This window comes from Nerophis ophidion, linkage group LG06 (genome assembly GCF_033978795.1).
Source record: "Nerophis ophidion isolate RoL-2023_Sa linkage group LG06, RoL_Noph_v1.0, whole genome shotgun sequence".
In the NCBI taxonomy this organism is placed as follows: Eukaryota; Metazoa; Chordata; class Actinopteri; order Syngnathiformes; family Syngnathidae; genus Nerophis; species Nerophis ophidion.
This window is the reverse complement of record NC_084616.1, coordinates 73,274,076-73,286,904: the sequence shown is the minus strand read 5'-3', so window position 1 is coordinate 73,286,904 and position 12,829 is coordinate 73,274,076. Positions and strand designations below refer to the sequence as shown.

At 37.5% G+C, this 12,829-nt stretch overlaps 1 protein-coding gene across 2 annotated transcripts in view; it reads left to right on the top strand.

Moving 5' to 3' along the window:
• nphp4 (nephronophthisis 4) overlaps nt 1-12,026 on the top strand; it is a 520,514-nt gene extending 508,488 nt beyond the window's left edge. For both annotated transcript variants that reach the window (XM_061904800.1, XM_061904799.1), the window contains one exon: nt 11,777-12,026. In XM_061904800.1, the coding sequence (XP_061760784.1) occupies nt 11,777-11,917 (141 nt within the window). In that variant the 3' untranslated portion in view covers nt 11,918-12,026. The remainder of the gene's footprint in view (nt 1-11,776) is intronic.
• Nucleotides 12,027-12,829: the final 803 nt, after the last annotated feature.

Below are 12,829 nucleotides of genomic sequence, written 5' to 3'. Positions count from 1 at the left end.
TGGCGGCATGTTGAAATGATTTCACTGCGCTTGTTGAGGGATGACAGGTCTGGATGATATATAATAAACAGTTTCTCTTTTAAGCATCGGTTGCATCTTTTATTACCACTGTTGTAAGGTGTGCCCGTATATATACATATATATATATATATATATGTATATATATATATATATATATGTATATGTATGTACTCCATCTAATCGCAAATGATATTGATTTAAATGTTGTGTAATAAGGCAAAAATATATTATCAAACATTCAAACCATTTTTAAATAAAACATAAATACTAATAATAACATTTCCAAAGCAATTTATCCAATGTGCAATGTAAAAGTAACAATAGATTTTATGGTACAATTGTGACATTTACTGTGTTGTTTTACTGAATTTTTGTCTAAACTAAAAAAAACAAAAAACAGTACTTTTTTTTACTGTAAAACTGTGTGGGATCCATGTGAGCGGCCAGTGACAGGTCACAATGTGGGACCTGCTTGTCTCCAAGCAGCCAGCTGCAACAGCAGCCTGGCTCCCTAATGTCCCAGAAGCGAGTTTATTACATTTTGAGAAGGGTGTGAAGCAAACGCTAGGAGCAACTACTGCAGGAGAAGGTCTTGAGGGGAGTGTCTGCATAACCGTGTCCTTGCTCTCTAGTCGACTGCGCTTTCTATTTCTGCTCCTCAGACTCAAATATCTGAGTACAACACACTTCTCACGTCTCGCGCTAACTGCCTCAAAGGAGGAATACATCTTTCTTTTATGGACTGAAGCAGCTGTGGCAAAATGGCGTGCACTACTCGGCTGCGATAGAACAATAGTCACATGTCCATCATTAGTAGTAATCGGACACCAACCAATCAGAATTCTCAACCGGTCTTTCAAGTATAATTGTCTCATATACAAGATTCTGGCACGGGCCATTGTCATTGGATCCCACTTCTGACACCATTTGCCACATTTTATTTGGAATATTGGCATATTTGGTATACTTAAAGGCCGACTGAAATGAGATTTTCTTATTTAAACGGGGATAGCAGGTCCATTTTATGTGTCATACTTGATAATTTCACGATACTGCCATATTTTTTGCTGAAAGGATTTAGTAGAGAACATCGACGATAAAGTTCGCAACTTTTGATCGCTAATAAGAAGTCGCAGACGATGATCTCACCCGTGTGAGGGCTCCTCACATCCTCACATTGTTTTTAATGGGAGCCTCTAACAAAAAGATCTATTCGGACCGAAAAACGACAATTTCCCTATCAATTTGAGCAAGAATGAAAGATTCGTGTTTGGGGATATTGATAGCGATGGACTAGGGAAAAGAAAAAAAAAGGCGATTGCATTGGGATGGATTCAGATGTTTTTAGACACATTTACTAGGATAATTTTGGGGAATCCCTTATCTTTCTATTGTGTTGCTAGTGAGTTTAATATTACCTGATAGTCGGAGGTGTGTGTCCATGGGTATCTTGATGCTAGTGTCTTAGGGATGTCGACGGCAGCTGTATGGACGGCACAAGCTCAGCTGATTTCCGGTAAGTGGCGAATTTTTACCACAATTTTCTCACCGAAAACTGCTGGTTGACATTTGGTCGGGATCCATGTTCGCTTGACCGCTCTGATCCATAGGAAAGCTTCACCTCCGGGAATTTTAAACAAGGAATCACCATGTGTTTGTGTGGCTAAAGGCTAAAGCTTCCCACCTCCATCTTTCTACTTTGACTTCTCCATTATTAATTGAACAAATTGCAAAAGATTCAGCAACACAGATGTCCAGAATACTGTGTAATTATGCGGTTAAAGCAGACGACTTTTAGCTGTGTGTGTGTGCAGCGCTCATATTCCCTTACAGTCCGTGACGTCACGTGTACACGTGATCATTCCGCTACGTTTTCAACAAGAAACTCCCGGGAAATTTCAAATTTCAATTTAGTCAAGTAAAAAGGCCGTATTGGCATGTGTTGCAATGTTTAGATTTCATCATTGATATATAAACTATCAGACTGTGTGGTCGCTAGTAGTGGGTTTCAGTAGGCCTTTTAGGTCACAAGGGTTACTAAGTATTCATGCATATATTAAGAGGCAAATTGGAAGTCAGAAGTGGATCCCTCTTCTGACACCAATAACCACCTGTCATGTTGAAAACTTAACATACATTAGGTACGGTTAAAGCCAGAATATTTGGGGCCACAGAGATGATCAAGTATAAATTCATTGGAAGTTACAAGTTGATCCCACTTCTGACACCATTTGCCACATGTTGTTTAGAATATTGGGGTATTTGGTATAGTTAAGGTCATAATGGTTATTGAGTATTCATGCATATAATAACAGGCAAATCGGAAGTCAGAATTGGATCCCTCTTCTGACACCATTAACCACCTTTCATTTTGAACACCTAACATACATTAGTAGCAGTTAAGGCAAGAATATTTGGGGCCACAGAGATTATCAAGTATGAATGCATGTAAAAAAAAAAGCCACATTGGAAGTTACAATTGATCCCCCTTCTGACACCATTTGCCACATTTTATTTGGAATATTTGCATATTTGGTACAGTTAAGGTCACACGGGTTGTTAAGTATTCATGCATATATTAAGAGGCATATCGGAAGTCAGAAGTGGATCCCTCTTCTGACACCAATAACCACCTGTCATGTTGAAAACTTAACATACATTAGGTACAGTTAAGGCCACGATATTTGGGGCCACGGAGATGATCAAGTATAAATTCATTGGAAGTTACAAGTTGATCCCACTTCTGACACCATTTACCACATTTTATTTGGAATATTGGCATATTTGGTACAGTTAAGGTCACACGGGTTATTAAGTATTCATGCATATATTAAGAGGCAAATCGCAAGTCAGAAGTGGATCCCTCTTCTGACACCAATAACCACCTGTCATGTTGAAAACCTAACATACATTAGGTACAGTTAAAGCCAGAATATTTGGGGCCACAGAGATGATCAAGTATAAATGCATTGGAAGTTACAAGTTGATCCCAATTCTGACACCATTTGCTACATTTTACTTGGAATATTGGCATATTTGGTATAGTTAAGGTCATAATGGTTATTGAGTATTCATGCATATAATAACAGGCAAATCGGAAGTCAGAATTGGATCCCTCTTCTGACACCATTAACCGCCTTTCATTTTGAACACATGCCATACATTAGTAGCAGTTAAAGCCACAATATTTGGGGCCACAGAGATGATCAAGTATAAATGCATGTATTAAAAGCCACATTGAAAGTTACAAGTTGATCCCACTTCTGACACCATTTGCCAAATTTTGTTTAGAATACTGGCGTATTTGGTATAGTTAAGGTCACAAGGATTATTAGGTATTCATGCATATAATAAGAGGCGAATCGAAAGTCAAAAGTGGATCCCTCTTCTGACACCATTAACCACCTTTCATTTTGAACACCTAACATACATTAGTCACAGTTAAGGCCACAATATTTGGGGCCACAGAGATTATCATGTATAAATGCATTGGAAGTTACAAGTTGATCCCACTTCTAACACCATTTGCTACATTGTATTTTAAATACTGGCATATTTGGTACAGTTAAGGCCACAAAGGTAATTAAGTTTTCATGCATATTATAAGAGGTAAATCGGAAATCAGAAGTGGATCCCTCTTCTGACACCATTAACCACCTTTCATTTTGCAAACCTGACATACATTAGGTACAGTTAAGGACACAATATTTGGGGCCACAGAGATGATCAAGTATAAATGCATGTATTAAAAGCCACATTGAAAGTTACAAGTTGATCCCACCTCTGACACCATTTGCCAAATTTTGTTTAGAATACTGGCGTATTTGGTATAGCTAAGGTCACAAGGGTTATTAAGTATTCATGCATATAATAAGAGGCGAATCGAAAGTCAAAAGTGGATCCCTCTTCTGACACCATTAACCACCTTTCATTTTGAACACCTAACAAAAATTAGTCACAGTTAAGGCCACAATATTTGGGGCCACAGAGATTATCATGTATAAATGCATTGGAAGTTACAAGTTGATCCCACTTCTAACACCATTTGCTACATTGTATTTTAAATACTGGCATATTTGGTACAGTTAAGGCCACAAAGGTAATTAAGTTTTCATGCATATTATAAGAGGTAAATCGGAAATCAGAAGTGGATCCCTCTTCTGACACCATTAACCACCTTTCATTTTGCAAACCTGACATACATTAGGTACAGTTAAGGACACAATATTTGGGGCCACAGAGATGATCAAGTATAAATGCATGTATTAAAAGCCACATTGAAAGTTACAAGTTGATCCCACCTCTGACACCATTTGCCAAATTTTGTTTGGAATACTGGCGTATTTGGTATAGTTAAGGTCACAAGGGTTATTAAGTATTCATGCATATAATAAGAGGCGAATCGAAAGTCAAAAGTGGATCCCTCTTCTGACACCATTAACCACCTTTCATTTTGAACACCTGAAATATATTAGTCACACTTAAGGCCACAATATTTGGGGCCACGGAGATTATCAAGTATAAATGCATTAGAAGTTACAAGTTGATCCCACTTCTAACACCATTTGCTATATTGTATTTTAAATATTGGCATATTTGGTACAGTTAAGGCCATAAAGGTAATTAAGTTTTCATGCATATAATAAGAGGCAAATCGGAAGTCAGAAGTGGATCCCTCTTCTGACACCATTAACCACCTTTCATTTTGAACACCTGACATACATTAGGTACAGTTAAGGACACAATATTTGGGGCCACAGAGATGATCAAGTATAAATGCATGTATTAAAAGCCACATTGAAAGTTACAAGTTGATCCCACCTCTGACACCATTTGCCAAATTTTGTTTAGAATACTGGCGTATTTGGTATAGTTAAGGTCACAAGGGTTATTAAGTATTCATGCATATAATAAGAGGCGAATCGAAAGTCAAAAGTGGATCCCTCTTCTGACACCATTAACCACCTTTCATTTTGAACACCTGAAATATATTAGTCACACTTAAGGCCACAATATTTGGGGCCACGGAGATTATCAAGTATAAATGCATTAGAAGTTACAAGTTGATCCCACTTCTAACACCATTTGCTATATTGTATTTTAAATATTGGCATATTTGGTACAGTTAAGGCCATAAAGGTAATTAAGTTTTCATGCATATAATAAGAGGCAAATCGGAAGTCAGAAGTGGATCCCTCTTCTGACACCATTAACCACCTTTCATTTTGAACACCTGACATACATTAGGTACAGTTAAGGACACAATATTTGGGGCCACAGAGATGATCAAGTATAAATGCATGTAACAAAAGCCACATTGGAAGTTACAAGATGATGCCGCTTCTGACACCATTTGCCACATTTTGTTTAGAATATTGGCGTATTTGGTATAGTTAAGGTCAGAAGGGTTATTAAGTATTCATGCATATATTAAGAGGCGAATCGGAAGTCAAAAGTGGATCCCTCTCCTGACACCATTAACCACCTTTCATTTTGAACACCTGACATACATTAGGTACAGTTAAGGCTACAATGACTAGGGCCACAGAGATTATCAAGTATAAATGCATTGGAAATTACAAGTTGATCCCACTTCTAACACCATTTGCTATATTGTATTTTAAATATTGGCATATTTGGTACAGTTAAGGCCACAAAGGTAATTAAGTTTTCATGCATATTATAAGAGGCAAATCGGAAATCAGAAGTGGATCCCTCTTCTGACACCATTAACCACCTTTCATTTTGCAAACCTGACATACATTAGGTACAGTTAAGGACACAATATTTGGGGCCACAGAGATGATCAAGTATAAATGCATGTATTAAAAGCCACATTGAAAGTTACAAGTTGATCCCACCTCTGACACCATTTGCCAAATTTTGTTTAGAATACTGGCGTATTTGGTATAGTTAAGGTCACAAGGGTTATTAAGTATTCATGCATATAATAAGAGGCGAATCGAAAGTCAAAAGTGGATCCCTCTTCTGACACCATTAACCACCTTTCATTTTGAACACCTGAAATATATTAGTCACACTTAAGGCCACAATATTTGGGGCCACGGAGATTATCAAATATAAATGCATTAGAAGTTACAAGTTGATCCCACTTCTAACACCATTTGCTATATTGTATTTTAAATATTGGCATATTTGGTACAGTTAAGGCCATAAAGGTAATTAAGTTTTCATGCATATAATAAGAGGCAAATCGGAAGTCAGAAGTGGATCCCTCTTCTGACACCATTAACCACCTTTCATTTTGAACACCTGACATACATTAGGTACAGTTAAGGACACAATATTTGGGGCCACAGAGATGATCAAGTATAAATGCATGTAACAAAAGCCACATTGGAAGTTACAAGATGATGCCGCTTCTGACACCATTTACCTCATTTTGTTTAGAATATTGGCGTATTTGGTATAGTTAAGGTCAGAAGGGTTATTAAGTATTCATGCATATAATAAGAGGCGAATCGGAAGTCAAAAGTGGATCCCTCTTCTGACACCATTAACCACCTTTCATTTTGAACACCTGACATACATTAGGTACAGTTAAGGCTACAATGACTGGGGCCACAGAGATTATCAAGTATAAATGCATTGGAAGTTACAAGTTGATCCCACTTCTAACACCATTTGCTACATTGTATTTTAAATATTGGCATATTTGGTACAGTTAAGGCCACAAAGGTAATTAAGTTTTCATGCATATTATAAGAGGCAAATCGGAAATCAGAAGTGGATCCCTCTTCTGACACCATTAACCACCTTTCATTTTGAAAACCTGACATACATTAGGTACAGTTAAGGACACAATATTTGGGTGTTACCATTTAGTGGTCAATTGTACAAAATATGTAATGCAATATGATAATAAAAGTCTCAATCAATCAATCAAAACATGTCTATTATCGAATCCCACTTCTGACACCATTTGCCACATTGTATCTGGAATCTATGTAGATACGCTACTGATAGTCACAGGTATTACCCAGGATAAATGCGTGGAAAAAAAAGAAGAAAGATGTAATATCCCACTTCTGACACCATTGTCATCTGTGCCCTTTTTTCTGTTCAAATCTCTGCTAGCCACAATTATTCAACACATTTCATTTAAGATTTTTTTTTTCAATAATGCACCATAGAAACAAGAGTATAGGGGCATATGTTATTTTATTTTTTACCATGTATTGATTAACGTGGACCCCGACTTAAACAAGTTGCAAAACTTATTCGGGTGTTACCATTTAGTGGTCAATAGTACAGAATATGTAATGCAATCTAATGGAAAAAGTCTCAATCAATCAATCAAAACATGTTTATTATCGAATCCCACTTCTGACACCATTTGCCACATTGTATCTGGAATCTATGTAGATACGCTACTGATAGTCACAGGGATTACCCAGGATAAATGCGTGAAAAAAAAAGAAGAAAGATGTAAGATCCCACTTCTGACACCATTGTCATCTGTGCCATTTTCTCTGTTCAAATGCTCTGCTAGCCAAAATTATTCAACACATTTCCTTTAAGATATTTTTTTCAATAATGCACCATAGAAACAAGAGTATAGGGGCACACAAGGCATATGTTATAATTTGGTTTTTTTTTACCTTGAATCGATTAACGTGGACCCCGACTGAAACAAGTTAAAAAACTTATTCGGGTGTTACCATTTAGTGGTCAATAGTACGGAATATGTAATGCAATCTAATGAAAAAAGTCTCAATCAATCAATCAAAACATGTTTATTATCGAATCCCACTTCTGACACCATTTGCCACATTGTATCTGGAATCTATGTAGATACGCTACTGATAGTCACAGGGATTACCCAGGATAAATGCGTGAAAAAAAAGAAGAAAGATGTAAGATCCCACTTCTGACACCATTGTCATCTGTGCCCTTTTTTCTGTTCAAATATCTGCTAGCCACAATTATTCAACACATTTCATTCAAGAATTTTTTTGTCAATAATGCACCATAGAAACAAGAGTATAGGGGCACACAAGGCATATGTTATAATTTGTTTTTTTTTACCTTGAATCGATTAACATGGACCCCGACTGAAACAAGTTAAAAAACGTATTCGGGTGTTACCATTTAGTGGTCAATAGTACGGAATATGTAATGCAATCTAATGAAAAAAGTCTCAATCAATCAATCAAAACATGTTTATTATCGAATGCCACTTCTGACACCATTTGCCACATTGTATCTGGAATCTATGTAGTTACGCTACTGATAGTCACAAGGATTACCCAGGATAAATGCGTGAAAAAAAAGAAGAAAGATGTAAGATCCCACTTCTGACACCATTGTCATCCGTGCCATTTTCTCTGTTCAAATGCTCTGCTAGCCAAAATTATTCAACACATTTCCTTTAAGATTTTTTTTTCAATAATGCACCATAGAAACAAGAGTATAGGGGCATATGTTATTTTATTTTTTACCATGTATTGATTAACGTGGACCCCGACTTAAACAAGTTGCAAAACTTATTCGGGTGTTACCATTTAGTGGTCAATAGTACAGAATATGTAATGCAATCTAATGGAAAAAGTCTCAATCAATCAATCAAAACATGTTTATTATCGAATCCCACTTCTGACACCATTTGCCACATTGTATCTGGAATCTATGTAGATACGCTACTGATAGTCACAGGGATTACCCAGGATAAATGCGTGAAAAAAAAGAAGAAAGATGTAAGATCCCACTTCTGACACCATTGTCATCTGTGCCCTTTTTTCCGTTCAAATGCTCTGCTAGCCAAATTTATTCAACACATTTCATTTAAGATTTTTTTTTTCAATAATGCACCATAGAAACAAGAGTATAGGGACATATGTTATTTTATTTTTTACCATGTATTGATTAACGTGGACCCCGACTTAAACAAGTTGCAAAACGTATTTGGGTGTTACCATTTAGTGGTCAATAGTACAGAATATGTAATGCAATCTAATGGAAAAAGTCTCAATCAATCAATCAAAACATGTTTATTATCGAATCCCACTTCTGACACCATTTGCCACATTGTATCTGGAATCTATGTAGATACGCTACTGATAGTCACAGGGATTACCCAGGATAAATGCGTGAAAAAAAAGAAGAAAGATGTAAGATCCCACTTCTGACACCATTGTCATCTGTGCCATTTTCTCTGTTCAAATGCTCTGCTAGCCAAAATTATTCAACACATTTCATTCAAGATTTTTTTTGTCAATAATGCACCATAGAAACAAGAGTATAGGGGCACACAAGGCATATGTTATAATTTGTTTTTTTTTTACCTTGAATCGATTAACGTGGACCCCGACTGAAACAAGTTAAAAAACTTATTCGGGTGTTACCATTTAGTGGTCAATAGTACAGAATATGTAATGCAATCTAATGAAAAAAGTCTCAATCAATCAATCAAAACATGTTTATTATCGAATCCCACTTCTGACACCATTTGCCACATTGTATCTGGAATCTATGTAGATACGCTACTGATAGTCACAGGGATTACCCAGGATAAATGCGTGAAAAAAAAGAAGAAAGATGTAAGATCCCACTTCTGACACCATTGTCATCTGTGCCCTTTTTTCCGTTCAAATGCTCTGCTAGCCAAATTTATTCAACACATTTCATTTAAGATTTTTTTTTTCAATAATGCACCATAGAAACAAGAGTATAGGGGCATATGTTATTTTATTTTTTACCATGTATTGATTAACGTGGACCCCGACTTAAACAAGTTGCAAAACTTATTCGGGTGTTACCATTTAGTGGTCAATAGTACAGAATATGTAATGCAATCTAATGGAAAAAGTCTCAATCAATCAATCAAAACATGTTTATTATCGAATCCCACTTCTGACACCATTTGCCACATTGTATCTGGAATCTATGTAGTTACGCTACTGATAGTCACAAGGATTAACCAGGATAAATGCGTGAAAAAAAAGAAGAAAGATGTAAGATCCCACTTCTGACACCATTGTCATCTGTGCCATTTTCTCTGTTCAAATGCTCTGCTAGCCAAAATTATTCAACACATTTCCTTTAAGATTTTTTTTTCAATAATGCACCATAGAAACAAGAGTATAGGGGCACACAAGGCATATGTTATAATTTGTTTTTTTTTACCTTGAATCGATTCACGTGGACCCCGACTGAAACAAGTTAAAAAAACTTATTCGGGTGTTACCATTTAGTGGTCAATTGTACGGAATATGTAATGCAATCTAATGAAAAAAGTCTCAATCAATCAATCAAAACATGTTTATTATCGAATCCCACTTCTGACACCATTTGCCACATTGTATCTGGAATCTATGTAGATACGCTACTAATAGTCACAGGGATTAACCAGGATAAATGCGTGAAAAAAAAGAAGAAATAACTAAGATCCCACTTCTGACACCATTGTCATCTGTGCCCTTTTTTCTTTTCAAATTTCTGCTAGCCACAATTATTCAACACATTTCATTCAAGATTTTTTTTGTCAATAATGCACCATAGAAACAAGAGTATAGGGGCATATGTTGTTTTATTTTTTACCAAGTATTGATTAACGTGGACCCCGACTTAAACAAGTTAAAAAACTTATTCGGGTGTTACCATTTAGTGGTCAATAGTACGGAATATGTAATGCAATCTAATGGAAAAAGTCTCAATCAATCAATCAAAACATGTCTATTATTGAATCCCACTTCTGACACCATTTGCCAAATTGTATCTGGAATCTATGTAGATACGCTACTGATAGTCACCGGGATTACTCAGGATAAATGCGTGAAAAAAAAGAAGAAATAAGTAAGATCCCACTTCTGACACCATTGTCATCTGTGCCCTTTTTTCTGTTCAAATGCTCTGCTAGCCAAATTTATTCAACACATTTCATTTAAGATTTTTTTTCAATAATGCACCTTAGAAGAAAGAGTATAGGGGCATATGTTATTTTATTTTTTACCATGTATTGATTAACGTGGACCCCGACTTAAACAAGTTGCAAAACTTATTCGGGTGTTACCATCTAGTGGTCAATAGTACAGAATATGTAATGCAATCTAATGGAAAAAGTCTCAATCAATCAATCAAAACATGTTTATTATCGAATCCCACTTCTGACACCATTTGCCACATTGTATCTGGAATCTATGTAGATACGCTACTGATAGTCACAGGGATTACCCAGGATAAATGCGTGAAAAAAAAGAAGAAAGATGTAAGATCCCACTTCTGACACCATTGTCATCTGTGCCATTTTCTCTGTTCAAATGCTCTGCTAGCCAAAAGTATTCAACACATTTCCTTTAAGATTTTTTTTTCAATAATGCACCATAGAAACAAGAGTATAGGGGCACACAAGGCATATGTTATAATTTGTTTTTTTTTTTACCTTGAATCGATTAACGTGGACCCCGACTGAAACAAGTTAAAAAACTTATTCGGGTGTTACCATTTAGTGGTCAATAGTACGGAATATGTAATGCAATCTAATGAAAAAAGTCTCAATCAATCAATCAAAACATGTTTATTATCGAATCCCACTTCTGACACCATTTGCCACATTGTATCTGGAATCTATGTAGATACGCTACTGATAGTCACAGGGATTACCCAGGATAAATGCGTGAAAAAAAAGAAGAAATGTGTAAGATCCCACTTCTGACACCATTGTCATCTGTGCCCTTTTTTCTGTTCAAATGGTTTGACGAGAGCGTTGTTGTTGTTGTTGTTGTTGAATGCTCAGATTGACGGCGGAGAGAGTACCACCATCGGGCTCCGCTTTGCCCCCAGCCGGAGTCCCGGCGCAGCGGAGATCCTGGTCTACGTCAACAACATGGAGGAGAAGACGGAGGAGACCTTCTGCGTCAACGTCAACTACTCCTGACCGGGATTTTAACCTCACCTGTGCTTTATTTTTGCTACCTCCTGTACTTTGTCCGCATTATCCACATAATAAACAACACTTTTCCGAAAGGGTGGCGGGCGCCAACAAACGAGAGCGTGATTTATTTGACGCTGTCCTAACGAGCTTAGCTGAAATAAATCAAACCTCGCACAGGCAAGCTCTGCACATTGGCGGCGGGTTCCGACTTTTAATCAGCCGACGTCTGCTGAGGCGTCCTTTCGCCGTTCGTGACGTTTCATCCCCGACCGTTTGTATCGACTTTAATCACCCGGCCTCAATGCCACCCATGCCGGGTCTTTAATCCAACACAAGCCGGGGGTCCGTGCTCCCCTCCTCTCCCGAACAACTTACGCTTTTATTAGAAGGGCCGCCATAATGGGGTACAATGTATTTTTTTTGCCCCCCTGTGTTCCTTTTATGGCGAGAACTCAGCCTCGCTCTCAAAGTGCATGTTACGTAACGGGCCGTTACGCAATCCCCTCCACCCCCCTTCCCGTCTCACACTCCCTCATTAGGATGCAGGCTGCAAAATAAAGCTGGAGCACATCAGCAGAGGAGGCTAATAAAATGAGGATACCATCTTTGGTCGCGGGTACATTTCATCTCCACTTTCCCATTGTGCTCCCCGCTGTATGTTTGCACGCGGCTGCAGCGCGATATCAAAGCAGTATCTCCCCCCCGTGGGTGTTGATACACGCACCTGTCATGTATGCGCTTTCATTAGAACAGCCTCTCTTGTTCTGTTCCACGAGTCGACTGTAAGGGATTCGTTTGGCCCCATTCCTGGGTGGCTCTCGCGTGGGAGGAAGCGGGGGTTTAATCATTTTGCAATGCGGTCTGTTGAAAATGATGGAAAGTGCCACTCTACAAACCCCTGTTTCCGTATGAGTT